This window comes from Patiria miniata, unplaced genomic scaffold (genome assembly GCF_015706575.1).
Source record: "Patiria miniata isolate m_02_andy unplaced genomic scaffold, ASM1570657v1 HiC_scaffold_29, whole genome shotgun sequence".
Taxonomy (NCBI): Eukaryota; Metazoa; Echinodermata; class Asteroidea; order Valvatida; family Asterinidae; genus Patiria; species Patiria miniata.
The window spans coordinates 21,653,261-21,669,074 of record NW_024037068.1 but is presented as its reverse complement, the minus strand read 5'-3'; the positions used below and the strand labels follow the sequence as shown (position 1 = coordinate 21,669,074).

Sequence of the window (15,814 nt, the reverse complement as noted above, 5' to 3'; positions counted from 1 at the left end):
GGCAGCCATTTTGGGGCTCTTCGCCGTAATCAGTCTCTCACCTCACAGGTAACCATTTACTCCTGGGTGGACTCGGAAGCAATGAGCGACAAAGCGCCTTGCTCTAGGGCACACGCACCATAACTCCGTCATAAAGGTTTTGCTGCGTGTTCAGATTGTTATGACAACGGAGAATGTAGTTGTTTCCCCGGGAATAAAACTACTGTCTGCATTCTGTTAAAGCCAGAGTCCATCATTTGCAGCTATCCAAAAAGTAACTGGCGTAATTATTGTTGAAAAACATACTTGGGTGAAAGATAGTAAGGGGACTAAACTCCCTGTGAAATTAATCTTTCTGGCAAGCTGTCATTTGGAAGAAATCAACGAAAGTAGGTCGTAAGACGCACCGTTGGAAATTTCCGTTAGTAGTTCGTTTTTTTTTATCCAGCGAAGCGCGCGCAAGGGTTGACACGACGCACACGCGCGCGCGGTTGCTATAATTCGTCAGATCAGTGCGCGACATCGTGTAGCAACAATCGGCTCAGTGAGAATGTGTCTCGGATGCTGAAATAAGGCCCAATTCAAAACATGATTCAGCAACTTTTGACTTGAAATCGAGATCTGAGAATGTTGTTTTTCTCGGAGTGTACAGCTGAAGCTGAGCTGAAACTTCATCAGGTAAGTTTGTTCAGCACCCTTCTTTAGATTTTGATCACTTTTGTTGCCTCAAACTAACAAAATGCGCAAATTACAAATGATGGACTATACCTTTAAGCCAACTCTTAATGCGACAGTGCGATAATGTGATGCGATAGGCAACATGCACTTTTGTTGCTAATGTAATAATATGCACATGTTCCGGCCTTGAAAGAGCAAGTTACATCTGGGGCCTATCGTAACGGCTGTTTATTCATTCCAGGTTTAGCATGGAAATGGTTTCGAACTTACTTTTAATAACATGTAAAGTGCAATGCAAATTTGTCATCATGAATGTCATATTGCCATATGATTTTATTAATGAGCAGAGGAAGGAAGAAACATTTACTCACGTGTTGTGTAGAGGCGTAGCCAGCGGGGGTGGGGGTAGGAGGGTTTTACTCCCCAATATTTTGTAAAGACTGCCCTTTTCCATCCAAGTGCCCTTATTTGACCGGAGTTTAACCCCCTCCCCAATATTTTCAAAGAGTGCCCTTTTTTGTCACAAGTTTTTACCTTTTACCTTTTACGGGTGCCCTTTTTGGAACTTCGCTCGACAATCGACAATAATTGTGCCGCCCTGAAAAGCGTAATCCATCAGGCGCGGATCAAGAGGGGGGTTTTGGGGGTCAAAACCCGCCCTGCTTTGTCCAAAAAAAACAAATTCCATGCAAATTCCTAAGAAATAGGTCGAACCCCCCCCCCCCCCCCCTGGTATAATTTCTGTCTGTTCTAAATACGGTAGAACATTCTGTAATCTAGTGCTAATAATCGTCGAATTTGAACAGCGCCACCTTTTGAAATATGGTACCAGTGTATGTGTCGTTCTAATATGTGTCGTTCTAAAGTTAACAAAAATCATTTAGACGTTCACCCTTGGACCACCACTGAGTCTCACCGGTTTTGCAGTTCTGCCGCTTTATATCGAATACACTAATTAATTAGTATACGAGTCACCATACGGCTTCTGGTTATATGATTCCTACACGGCAGACTCTCAGATTGAACCATCTGGGGCTAACTGCAAGACAAGTCCTCGTGTATTTTTGAAAGTAAGTTAAAAACCAACTGCAATTGACATTTCACGAGAAAGGAATGTCTTCGTGTTATATATTCAATTTTTAACCAAATTAACAATCGTAGTGATACCTTTTGCATTCCCTTTTTGACCGGTAGGGCTACAATATGATCCATCGCAAAAAGTTAATGAAATTTCCCTTAAAAAACACTTTGTTCAACTTGTTGTTTCCGAATAGGCCAACCAAAAAGTTTGCAAAATATCCAGAATTCCTTCCTCCATACATCCCACTGGTTAGATGTAATACCTCACTCTTGCACAAACAGATACACAATTTTAAGTAGGCCCAATGAAAATGTAAAAAAAAATCGGGCAATTTAGGTCCCAAAAAAGTGTACGGTTTTTGGTATGCGCGCGCTTCGCCGTAGCCATGTGCGTCGGCAAAATTAAAAAGGTTTTTTTTTTTTCCAATGTAAGATGATGTCTCAAAACCACCAAACTCACTGGTTTGACTGGAATCCTGCTGCTGCACAATTTTAACGTGTGTTTAGATGGGGTTATGATCGAGTATAAGCTTTATGTGGCCTCTCTGGGCTCCCATGTATTTTGCACTAATTTAGTCGGGCACCATTTGCAGACGGTGTTGTAATTTTGTAATTGTGCGTCTAGAAGCCAGACTAGGGGAGCGATGGTCGTGTTTCTAGAACCTGTATTTTTTTTTTCAATTAGCGCAATATGTAAGGGAGCAGACTAATGACCAGCCAGGCAGCTCATGCACGAACAGCACGATGTCGATGTCGCTGTAGTATATAGTCCGACGTTACCGTTTTCTCTGATTTTTGTCTTGACTATCCAAATTTCTCGAAGAATCGAATGTTCGTGTCTGACGAGATCGTAAGTGGGTGCAGAATTCCCAAGCATTATGGCCTTACTGAGGTCACCTCAAGCTCAACCCTGGAGGATATTTTGAGAGTTTAAGGGGATCGAAGCGTCATCTGCAACATCAGCCGACATTTGAAGAAGAACAAAAGTTGGGAGAAAAAAAACACCGCGTCGCCGCACCACTTTTGGGGCAAGCTCCATACCAGAAACCGGAGACTTTTGGGGCAAGCTCCATACCAGAAAGCAAGCAGTGGCGCACCCAGGATATGTTTTTTTTTGGGGGGGGGGGCTCACAACTTGTTTTCAATTTTTTTTAGAAGTTTAAATTTTGTCAAAAAATGTTGCCCAAAACTTTTGGCCGCAGAAAAAAAATTGGGTGGTGTTTTTTTTTAAATTTGGGGGGGGGGAGACAGACTAGTTTGACGGTGGCGCCATTTACATAATTCAAATTTATTTATCATAAAGCTTTGATTTACATACTAAAAAGTCAAATTATACCCGTTTAATTCGTTTACTTAAATAAATTGTACATTGTAGCGTTTTTAGATGATCAGTTCTTAATAATAAATTCATCTTAATATTTACTGAATTAGCACTACGTGTATTTGATTATCATCGCTACGTATTTTACGTTCGTTCCCTGTACATTTCATTATTCTTCCTGATGGTTCAATGTATGCTCCTTCACAATGCATTACTCACAGCTTTCCCTGTTACATACACCCAACACGCGTGCCTACGCTCTGGGGCAGATCCAGGATTTTTGCGAAGGGAAGGTAAGGACCGTCGGATTTTTGTTTTACCATATGAAGAAAATAACTCCTGCAGAGTGTTATGTTTTGTATTGTTAATATTGTGGCGGAGTGGCCGCTGGTGGCGCTATGCAGTGTATGACCTAGTTTGGCAGCTATTTTGGGTGTCGCGTGATGCACAGCGCGTGATTACTGCATGATCAGCTCATGTACAGATGTGCCAAGCGGGCTTACTTAGCGCGGTTTAAGGCAGTTCACGTCTGGCGGGCTTACAGGAAGGATATGTATGCGATAGACAGTGCTTTTAGAATTAGAGTCTTTAGAATTATCTGGTTAGTACGAAACCAAGAGATTTGTTAGAGTACAAGAGTCAGAATAAACCAATCATCAAAATCAAGAAGAACATCGTCCGTTTATTGTGTGGAATAAATAAACAGAAATTGACGTTCCTCGGAAACCTTTACAGCTCGAGTTCTACATAACAATATAATTGTTGTAGTTTTTGTTTTTGGTGTCAGCGGGGGGGGGGGGTCTCCATCCCCTCTGGATCCGCGCTTGCCGGTGTGTATTGTTTCTGCCTACAGGTTAATGACCCAACGGTTCTAAGTCTTATTGGTCTTACATTTAAAGTTTCTGAGTACACCAGAAGTTCCTATAGATTCAACATTTCGCAAAGAGTCTTACATCATATTAACAAAATACAAAATAATGTAAAATTTAACGTAATATAAATGTCGAAAGGTACATGTACAAATTGACACATCACGGAGGTAGGAAATATGGACACATGTTCATAATTAAGAAAAATTAGATAATTTGAAACACAAGTCAATACAAACTTACCGGTTACAATCAACAAACAGCAGGATTATAGCAGCCATGATATTGTGACGAAACAGGGGTGCATGTAAATGAAGACTCGTGTAGGAGTCTAACTAGTCATAGAAATCGTTTGTGCGCGTGATCTAGGACATCTGGTGCGTGTTTATAATGCTAAATGCGCATGGACCAATTAGAAATGAATTGTGCTGCGTGATCAGGACATAAATAATTCATGGAATGCATTGACCAATCAGCATCGTGTATTGCAAAGGCTGTGCAAGAATTAGCATGTTATAGCCTGGGGTCCTGAGATCATCTAGCGAGTTCGCAAGATGGCGTCAATGCAGTAGGAACGCGTTCCGGTGCTGTTGCCAAGTAAGTGCAAGAAGCCAAGCCTCGGGGTGTAGGGACGAACCAAGTTGCGATGCCGTTGCTGGGGTCTTCCGTTGCTGTTGCGAATCCCCCGGTCGGGAGTAGGAGCTCTCTGACGGTGACGCTCTGGTGCGGCCGGGTTCGGGAGCTGTAGCTCCGGGTTAGTTAACATTTATATAAGCTAATTGTTATCTAATATATTTCAGTGGATCTTCAGGTTAGTTATGTAAGATAATTGTGATCTTAGATTTATAGGGAGTTGTAGCGGGACTACGGGTATTTTAGTGGGTTGGATTAATGTTGGAACAAAAAAGGAGGAATTGTTAATAATTGGTTAAACGCTAGCGGGACTAGCTAGTGGTCTGTTGAACACCGTAACGGTGGGCCTGACTAGTGAGACGATCCCATAATCATTGGACTAAATTGCCTGACTGGTTGACTCTGCCCCCAGTTCCTGTGAGGTACACCTGAAACTTACTTTCACTGACTGAGCCGGGTTGAGGTCCACTTTATCTGTGTAAGGATGATTGCGATCCACTCAATTTGTATTAAAGTGTAGTGAGGTCCACTAAATCTGCGTGAGGGTAATTGAGGTTCACTAATTCTGTGTAAGGGTAATTGAGGTCCACTAGATCTGTGCGAGGGTAATTGAGGTTCACGAAATCTGTGTGAGGGTAATTGAGGTCCACTAAATCTGTGTAAGGGTAATTGAGGTCCACTAGATCTGTGCGAGGGTAATTGAGGTTCACGAAATCTGTGCGAGGGTAATTGAGGTTCACTAATTCTGTGTGAGGGTAATTGAGGTCCACTAGATCTGTGCAAGGGTAATTAGACTAGCCATTCGTATAATTATTTGTGGAGTTAATTCAGAAGTCTTATTTAACTTGGCGAACCAGTTGAGTTGGAACTTAGCCAAGCTGAGATTGATTGGAGGGTTTGCGTGCCGCTTGTTCCATACTTGTTGGTGTGGCGACGGTTGAGTGCAGCCCTGGTCAGTGAGCTTAATGTCCCCAGTGAGGTCCACCTCCTTCTGTGATTATATTGTATGAGCCCTGTGAAGATTATATTGTATGAGCCCTGTGAAGATTATATTGTGTAAGCCCTGTGAAGATTATATTGTGTAAGCCCTGTGAAGATTATATTGTGTAAGCACAGTAGGGAATATCACAAGCTACACGTTTATTATTACGTGGTGCAGTTGACCACCAAGATTTAATATACCTGTAAGCTAACTTTGTGCGTGGTGCAGTTGACCTCGAGCGGATTATTGAAATCCAAGATCATTATATAAGGGGGTGCAGTCGACCCTTGTTTAACTCATTAAGGATTATTGCAACTGTGTATTATAAGTGTATAAATTGATTGATGGTGTTTATAAAGATTATAGTCGAATAGTTGATCAGAGAATAAGACCAATTATTGATCGCCCTTGGAAACATTTGTCTCTGTGATAATTATTTGGATCATTGTGAGGGTTATTATATTTAAGTACTGCTCTGTTTAGATTCAAGTCAAGCATTCATAAAACGGTGGTAAACTTCCACCAAACGAAAGCCCCTAGGCTTAGTCCACCGTTCGTTAATTGTTCCCCCTTTCTTATGGGTAGCCGCTTACCCATTCCTCAGGCTAATAAATATTTTAGTAGGATAATAGGTGTGGGTTGGAGTCCTGGGATAAATAAGACCAGTCTCCTCGGGTTTCCCCAACCCCCGGTTCCGCCACAATATCCATTCCTTCAGTATTAGGCCTGTCTAAACAGTGAGGCCGGCATTCAGCAAAAGACTTGCACTACAGGAATAGATTTGAGTCGTATAATGTTGATACGAGATATTTTTTGACATAGTTTGGCACTGTTACTTTATGAATAACCACTGTTTTCTTGCAAGAACGATGTATTTATAAGATGGAATTTTTGCGTAGGGGTGATGTAAATCAAATTAGGTTTTGCCCTTCACCGACGCATATACACTGTATGTTACCTCCCGAGTGAAAGTTGGAAAAAAAATCACTCGGGTGGGACTCGAACCCACGACCTCCTGCCTTCTAGTGCAAATGTCCTACCACTCGACCACCGAGCTAATGGTTGGCTGGTTCGAATCTGATGTAAATAGCAGCGGATACCGCATTAACTATTCATGAGATGGAATGTGATTTATATCACCCCGACGCAAAAATTCCATCTTATGAATAGTTAATGTTAACCAATTATAGGATAAGTGCTTATAAATATCTTAATCCCCCAGGGCAGGCTCCCCAAGATGGTGTGTCCCAACCCGAGTAGCCTATATGGTAGGTTGGTCTTAAGAGAACTGTTCACGTCATGCATTCATAAATACCTTGTCGGTCAAAAAATCAAAACTTTTCGGTCCAAAAATCGAAACGAGTCAAAAATTAAAAAAATTCCAACGATTTTGTTGAACCATTTTACTTTCTGTTTTTCGAACTAGCTATCCGCTTCGTTCAAAACTACCCCCGCACCGGCAAACCAAGTACAGTTGTGGGTGACCGACCGACGCCATCTTGCCTGACTGCAATTTCGCCGCGACGCGCGGCCGTACCACTGCGTGTACGGCGTGTACATAGTACAAATCCCCTGGTGTCGTGCGTCACACACAAGGAACGCACGGTGCGCGTTAACCAGCTAAATGTCCCACCCATGGGACGTCGTTGCTAGGTAAAAGGGCGTCCTCTTTTCTGGCGCACGGAGCTCATATAATTTAATTGTCCAGCTCGCGAGTAAGATGTAAACAACTACTTTTATGGAGATTAACGTGCGCGTCGCGCGTACTGCGCGATGACGCGCAGATGCAGCTGTGCTAAGTGTGTTGTGAATTTAGGACTATTGCGCATCCGTGAAAGTTCCACCAATAAAACTGTAAAAGTCAAAGGGCGGATCCAGAACACATTTTTTTTGGGGGGGGGGGCCAAAAATATTGGTCCGCCAAAATGTGGGTCCAAAAAAAATAAGGCAAGGGGCTCGGGGCCCGCTTTAAGGGCCCCTAAAAATGTTTGGATTCTAGATGCCGTTTGGTGCAATCTGAGGCAATTTCTGACCACTGTAACCAATTTTGTTTGAGAAACAGATGGTGGTGTTCGCAGTGCCTGCCTTTTTTTGCGAAGTCAATAAAAAAAAAATTGGATCGTTTTTGTGTGAAAAGTATTTAAGACCAGCCAGCAATGTCTTAATCACCCGTTTAAGACCGGCCATGTGACGAGCTCTCACCAATGGCAATGGGTAAACTGTCTTGGGTATTATGAATTTAAATTAACATGTTATTTTAAAGAGCTTCTTTTTTTTTTCCATTTTGTAACACTCTACCGGTGCGCCAAAGCCAAACAATACAAGTTAATATAGAATGCAGTGTGACTCTGCTACCAAAACAAAGCTATAATCGGTCTTTTTGTATCGTTTGTTTTTGTTTTCGCATAGGCCAACAGCAAAGAACGCTGTGGATCCGGAATTCTAACCTGTCTACATCCACCGGGTAAGCTGTAATATCTCATATTTGCACTTCGCACACAGCACGTCTGAGGATAGCAAAATAGAAAGAGCATTTGGGCCTTAAATTACCTTATGAAGCGCAATGCACATGGTCATCATGCATGCAATATTGCCATGAATTTATGGATGAGCGGAGTAAGGAAGAACCATTTCTTCGCAGGGTTTGCATAATAAGTCAAACAAAGAAATATTTAGAAATTCACCCTCACGTCAACACAAAACTCACTGGCTTTGACTGTAATTCTGCAGCCTTGTTTTTGTGATGGTATATTTTGTGTGGTATATTATTAGTTATACGCGTCACCGTACGGTACTTTTTCATATGATTCCTTCACGGAAGGCCACGACCAAATGTGTTGGGTGCAAAGAATATGAAATTGATCTGTTTTTACTAGTTATTAAATTGCATTTTGCTTTGTTGTTTGTCTGAAGGATTTTCGTGACGATCGCAAATTCGGAATTTCAACCTGCTTATCCAACTGGTAAGTTGTACTACCTCACGTTTTGCACAGACACAAACACATTCTTGATGTTCGAAAACATAAACATGTTTACAGTGACGTTTCCTTGGAGGACTTTACCGGGTATGTATTGACTTTAAGTTCGTTTTCTGTCTGCTATCTTCCATTTTAGAGAGTGTAGTATCTGAAAGAAATGGCTATGTCATCCGAAACGGTTGTCTACTTTTGGCGCTCCATAATACCAGACGTAGGTCTACGCCCGTATTACACGCGGGGCCGCCCGATAGTCCGAAGGTCCAATATCCGAAGGTTCTTTAGTCCGAAGGTTCGATAGTCCGAATGCACAACATTTCCATAAGACGGGGTTCGTTGGTCCGAAAATGAAATAAGGTTCGTTAATCCGAACATTTTGATGCAATAGTCCGAAACGAAAATAAGGTGAAATAGTCCGAAGGTTCATTATTCCGAACTAACAATAAGGTTCGATAGTCCGAAAAAGACTATAAAGTCCGATAGTCCGAATCTTCAATAAGGTCCGATAGTCCGAATCTTCAATAAGGTCCGATAGTCCGAATCAACAATACGTTCCGATACTCTGAAGTGTCAGACTGACGAACCGTATTGTCCATTCGGACTATCAAACCCTGCCGTATATTTGGAATATCGAACCTTATCATCTATTCGTACTATTGAACCTTATTGTCGATTCGGACTATCGCACCCTATCGTCTATTCGGAGTATCGAACCTTCGGATTAATTAACCTTATTCTGTTTTCGGACTAATGGGCCCTTCAGACTATCGAACCTTGGGACTAACGAACCTTCGGGCTAATGACCCTTCGGACTAAAAAACCTTCGGACTATCGGGCTGTAACCATTACACACAGTCCACATGACATGAAATACATGTACACTGTGGCTATACGCCTATAAAGAGCGCGTTAATGGTGGAAGCGCGCACGCCATCAAAGTAAACATATCACATTACATGTGACGCGAATGCAAGATGCGAGGTGCCAGAAGAAAGATGTCAGATATAGAACCCCACAACATACACTTTGCTATATTTCGATAAATTCAGAATCCGAGCAATCCTGTTGACATTTTAAATGTGCAATAAAATATAGACGTCCAGTGGATGGGTCTATGCGACTATTTCTTTTGGGTGTACTGACACTATAGTGGGGAATTGTTTAGCCTTGGCGGAGGTTTGCGCTCTCTGAGTGCTTTCTAGTTGCAGTTTGAATTGGGTTAATACAATGCACACTTAATTCCAGGCTTACAAAGGCAAAATGTATACTATTTTGTAAAATATTTACAAAATACACACGAATTCAATAAATAGGAAAAGACTGTTTAGCCAATTAAATTCTCAGACAACACATGCAACGCATGACAACCGCCAATAGCAAGTTTTCTATGATTGCCATAAAATGACCAGTATATGGTGACCACTGAATGACCTTTGACCAAAACGTGCAAACATCCTAAAATTTAAGTCCCAACAGAATTGTAAATTACCACGTTCCTGTTCACATTTTCCTGAAAACGTCCACTTTTCCGACCAAAAGTTGCCTTTGAATGAAAGGTGGATTTGAAAAAGGGTGGCGGCGTCCCCCTTTTTTACGTACATTAGCAACGAAATAGAGATACGGGAATTGTGCAATATTTTATTTTTGTTCTCTCAAAAAGTCTAGGAACTACTGAGCTAAAAATGTGTTAGTTGTTATGCGTTTTCCGAGTTTCATCTCGAAACATTGACTTCTGTTCTAAATTGCTCTTTTTCTAACAATACAAAAGTTATGTACTTTAAAGGGAACATCGACCGAAACAAATCGCCCAGATAGTTTAATGGTATTGAACTGTTACTTTACAATTTCGAATTATTGGCTGGCAGACAATAATTCCATTCCCGCGGGATAGGCTGGTTCCCGCGCCACAAGCAGTATCGATAATGTACAGAACGGGAGCCAGTCTGCTAGCGAAATGGATCTGTTCGTGCCGAAAACAAAAACTTTTTCGGAGGGTTGCAAACGTCCACAAAAAAAGAGGTTAAAACATACAAGTTGAAAATGTATTAAGAGAACAAAAACACAACAAATTTGCGAAATGCAGCTTTAAGATTTTGAGCAATTTTTGTCTCTCTTCAAACGAATTGGGTGTTCAAAAAGCATAAGATTGAAGGTCTAATTTTTACATGGTGTGCCTGCGATCTCCTGCGGCTCAACTCCCATCTGATTCGGTGCGCCTGGGTGAAAATATTCAACATCATTTGTTCCAAATTTTCCTTTCTGCTGACAAGTAGTGACAATATGTTTCTTGTTAAGGTTTTACTGCGTGTACAGATAGGTCTGACTACGATGAATTAGTAGGCCTGTAGTTTTCCCTATGGACTCTGTTAAGCCAACTTAAACTGCGAGAATGCGATACTGTTGCTTTTCCACTTTTGCTTTATTGCAATTATATGCACATGTCCCGGCCTTGACGGAGCAACTTAGATCTGGGGCCCATTCTGTTGTTTATTCGTGCGATGTTTAGCAAGTAAATTCATTTGGCCTCTATGCAATTTTGGCATCATGAATGTATCATTGTCAATTATTCATGAGCAGAGGAAGGAAGAACCATTTTCACACGGGGTAGGGTCGTAATCAAGTTAACATAATTGATTTAGAAGTTCACCCTCACGAGTGTATACGATTTGCATTCTCTTTTGTACTGATAGAGTATGATCCAATGCGACTGGGAGTTATTTCATAAAACGATATGCTTTACAGCTAATGGAATTGTGCCAGACAAACTTAAACCCCCGATGAACCAATAATCTCGAGCATGCTAATAATCTGTCAGTTACAACGAATATGAAGCGGATGTGTTTGCACAACGTAAATTGGTAACTTTGTTCAATATGTTGTTTCGTGTAGGATTACCATAAAGATCGCAAGGGATTCCAACTTCCATACATCCAACTGGTAAATTGTGATACCTAACTCTTGCACAGACAGATACACAACGTCATTGTGTTACTTCTTAAATCTTAAAAAAAAACAGAAACCAATCTGGCAATTGCATTGCTTTTTTTATGTAATGGCAGGATAGGATTTAAACTCAGCATTTCATAAAGATATGAAGAGTGCATTTGCAAAAACAGTTATCTCCATTTTTTACCTTTTTAGAAAATCTGCTTTACGCAGAGCCCATTACGTGTACATTATATCTTGAGAATTCTTGACAATTTTTATTTGCAAAAGAATTTAAATTGTTTAGAAAAAAAATACTTGGATGATTTTCCCCCATTTTTGTAAAATTGGCTGTTAGCTGCTTTTGCAAATGAACCCTTCATTTGTTGATCATGATTTAAACTAAATGGAATCTATGACCATGCAAACTTTATACATCTCTTAACATGTTTGTTACGAAAAAAATATGAAGTAGACTTTTCTGCACATCTTAAGTTGGCATTTTATTCTTTTCTTTTCTTTTTTGTACTGGCGCAATAACATCCATTTTCAAGTGAGCGCTATTCCATATCGAAGAGTATATTTGAAACGTAATAGATCGCCTTTAATACTTAACTTCTGTACAGGCAGATACACAACCATGCATGTAGGCAACCATTCAAGCAATTTAATATTAATAACGATGTGGCATTTCACTCATGAGGCTCTTATAGTCCTATTTGTAAGACAAAAAAGGTAATCTAAGTGACAACATTTCGTAGTTCGTATTCTTTTATCTTCCATTTTACTTTTTTTTCTAGAGCGTATAGTATCACATAAATGGCTGTCAAAGTCGTCACTGCGCTGCAGTATTCTATGACTGGTGTCTCTGCGATGGCTGCGATCGAAAATCTCCTTGCGATTGCAGTGTTTGCTGGGACTAAAAAGCTCCGCATCAAGTACTACACTTTTGTGGTCAACCTGGCGCTGGCCGACTTGAACTACGCCCTCTTCACAATGGCACTTCACTGGAGCCCGGGCCCGTCAGGCGTTCTCGAAGGTTTTATCGTCGGAGCGTACACGGTCTCCATTTTGACTATTCTGGCCGTTGCTATCAATCGTTATCTGGCCCTGTCCCTTATGCCACCAGCTCGCTACGATTCACTGATCACCGGGTATCGTCTGATTGGTGTTTGTATCATTTTTTGGTGTTTGGGTCCTATGTATGGCTTAGTGATTTATAATGCTGTCCCAGGAGAGGTTTTTTTCGTGGTACATTTCCTTGGATACCCACTGGCAGGGGTCATCGTGTGGGTTATCACCGCTCTTGTTTATTTCCTGGTTTTCCGTAAGATCAAACATTACACTCCACCTCTTGCATCCGCGGCAGGCATCAGTGCCAACGAGGAGCGAGATCAAACCCGAGTCCAGCAGACTCATCGTTTATTGGTCATGTTTGTTCTCATCCTTGTGGTGTCATTCACAACTTGGGTTCCTGCTTTCGTGCTAAATTTGTGTTTATTCTTCAACACATATCTTTGGAGCGATGAAATCTTCCTTGGATTGCTTTGGGGGAGTTACTTGCTGTACACTCTCTCTACCGCAATCAATCCGTTGATATACTTGTGGCGATTGGATGGTTTTAGAGAGGGTTTTTATGCCATGTTCTGTCGTTGTGTCAAAAAGGCAGAACCTAACCAAATTGAAGCTGACCTGACTACTAATGAGAATACCCTTGCTGAGACTGGTTTGTAAAAGAAGAGGTTCACTATCACGGGAAGAATTTCATAATTTTAGATCAAATCGAAATGTAAGACATCTTTTGAGACAGCACAACAAAGCAATCTCTTGTCTGTTCTTTCTATTCTTAGTTTTTCGTCCGTTTACCTTTAATTTGGTGTGCTTGTCTCTCACTAAATTTCAGAGAGGTCAAAACTAAGTTGCTTCACACAAGATTAAAGTTTTTATTAATTAACGGGACTTTTCCCTCAAAGTCCTACACTGAAACCAGCGACAACACTTTGTATATAGCTTTGTATCAAGTATGATATACACAGTTTTTGATGATTGACGTCTTTAAAACACAACCATGTAAATATCATATTGATACAGACTTTTAAAGTTCCGCGACAGATTCCGGGTCGAAGTGGGTCGGAAAGGTGACCCGGGGAAGTGTCATTTTGAACCAAAAAAAGGTTTCAGATCAAATCTTACCTGCATGGCTTTAGATCGCTGCTGTACGCTTTTTAGAATTGTTAGTGAAGTATGTTAATCATCGAGTCTGTATATAGGCTATATATTATTTATTGTGTATTGTTGGTTAATGTTAAGCAATATTTATTAGTGGAATATCTTTGCCGGATCGGGTTATTTTGTCTTCTTGGTACAAGGGGACACATTGTACTTTCCCCATGTCCTGATAGGGTCTAAGGGAAACTTTCGTCCGACCTGCGTCCCTTTTCTCACGAAACGATAATGTGAGTATCAATTGTTTCCCCAGCCCCACCCCTGCTGACCCACCCAAGACGTGGGGATTGTCAATTTGGAAGTTGACATAATCCCCAATGTAATCCCCCCAAAAATGTAAGTGACAATCTCCGACATACATACCCAGGACGCACTAGTGATTGCCTTTCCATGTACACTGCAAAAACTGCAGTGTTAAATTTACACTGTTGGTATCTATATAGGACCATCTGGCGTTAGATTTTACTGGTATTGTCCTATGTAGATACCGAATTGTGTTAAATTAACACTACAGTTTTCGCAGTGTAGTGCGCCAATGGTAACCGTGTGTTTGAGTGGCCAAATCGCCACACTGGGATATGAAAAACGTAATCAAACACCGGCATCGGACCTTGAGCAGCCCAGAGGAGGGGTGGGGAAACAATTTATTGATAGGCGCATAGTAATCCGAATTGTATTGATCATTAAGCTTTGATTTGCATTCTAAAAGGTAAAATTATAAAACTAATAATAGTAATTATTAATATACATAAGGAGAATATTGTAGAGTGTTTAGATGATCAGTTTTGAATCATCAATTCATCTTAATATTTAGTTAATTGGCACGATTGAATTACCAACGTTACTTTTGAACTTTAAAAACAAATGTCGTTGCAGTATGATTGTTATTCCTCTTGATTGTTTAATGTGTGCTCTACACTAATTATTACAGCCTTTCCTTTTACATGCTCCCACACGGGTGCCTGACAGTGGCGTATTTTAAAACACAGCTTCCTTCTTAAACATGTAAGTTTCATATGTAAGTGTATACCTATTTATTTGTCATAATCACTTAACGCTGGTAATTCTCTGGATATAGGACTTTAGAAAGGAATCCATATGGGACTTTGTTGTATCTGAATCCTGCAGATACAGTGTATTTCTGGATGTTGTGCGCCCCGTTTCAAAAAAAGCCCTGCCCCCACAGTGGGCAAATTTCAAAGTAGATCCTACTTGTAAAAATATGTTCAGCCTATTTTAAGTTCAACCAGACCTGCCAATTTCCATGGGTTTGCCACGAAAATGCACGATATTTGTCACAATTGGATCAAACCACTTGTGTACGCCACCCCTTTACACATTTAGACCACGCCCACAAATTGGGCGGAAATACGACGTTTTGAAATGCTAGAATGTTTTATGTCATGTCCAAGTTTATTTCAAGGCTTTCATTCACCCCCTCTTTCAAAAAATCAAGCTCCGCCCCCAAATCTGCAAGATTAAAGGTGGGTCTACCCCTTAAAATAATTCTCAGACCATTTTGACTCTGCACGCCGAATTTCATGCTCTTATCACACATTTGGGCTCGGTTTGGGCAAACCTAAGGGCCCTAAGCAGCTCCACTATTGACCAGGATTTACAGTACCGACGCCACGAAGTAACACCCAAGTCCACTTCGGTGTTACTTCGTGAAACCGCAAAATGACAAATGTTGGTTTCACGAAGTAACACTCCAAAATCGAGATTCGAACCCGCATATTCGCGGTGCAAAATCCTACACTCTATCGACTGAGCTGTCCCACTACTCGCCAAAACGTGGGGAAACAAATGATCATGTACCTGCGTGCGTATCATAAAGTTTCGTAGAGGGCGCTAAATAACCATGTATGCGGATGTCGTTTGGGAGAACAAAAATTCGCGGGGGGGGGGCTGGCTGGACACCACATTACACTAGGGGCGCTCTTCAGGATATAGATGTATATCAATATGTATACTCGCGCTTACATCAAAAACGCGCATTTATAAAGCTTTGGTACTTTGTTTCTCCACTTTTCAGTGCAATTGAATACATTTTTGTTGTTGGGATGTTCCAAACATACCGCAAAATGCACATTTTTTTCTCATCACGAAAAAGTGGGGGCGATGATTTAATAGCCCATCCCCCGGT

The 15,814-nt window shown here is 41.0% G+C and overlaps 1 protein-coding gene across 3 annotated transcripts; it reads left to right on the top strand.

Annotated features, from left to right (window-relative positions):
• The first annotated feature begins 4,486 nt into the window (after positions 1-4,486).
• Positions 4,487-15,305, top strand: LOC119736222 (adenosine receptor A2b-like). Of its 3 annotated transcripts, XM_038210255.1 has the most exons (5): positions 4,487-4,681; positions 7,952-8,006; positions 8,456-8,505; positions 11,407-11,454; positions 12,243-15,305. In XM_038210255.1, exon 5 carries the CDS (start codon positions 12,262-12,264, stop codon positions 13,174-13,176), a length of 915 nt encoding a protein of 304 aa, XP_038066183.1. In that variant the 5' UTR covers positions 4,487-4,681; positions 7,952-8,006; positions 8,456-8,505; positions 11,407-11,454; positions 12,243-12,261; the 3' UTR covers positions 13,177-15,305. The 3 variants fall into 3 exon arrangements, with proteins under 3 accessions (XP_038066183.1, XP_038066182.1, XP_038066184.1); XM_038210254.1 differs by lacking the exon at positions 11,407-11,454; XM_038210256.1 differs by lacking the exons at positions 4,487-4,681; positions 7,952-8,006 and having other exon boundaries at positions 8,364-8,505.
• Positions 15,306-15,814: the final 509 nt, after the last annotated feature.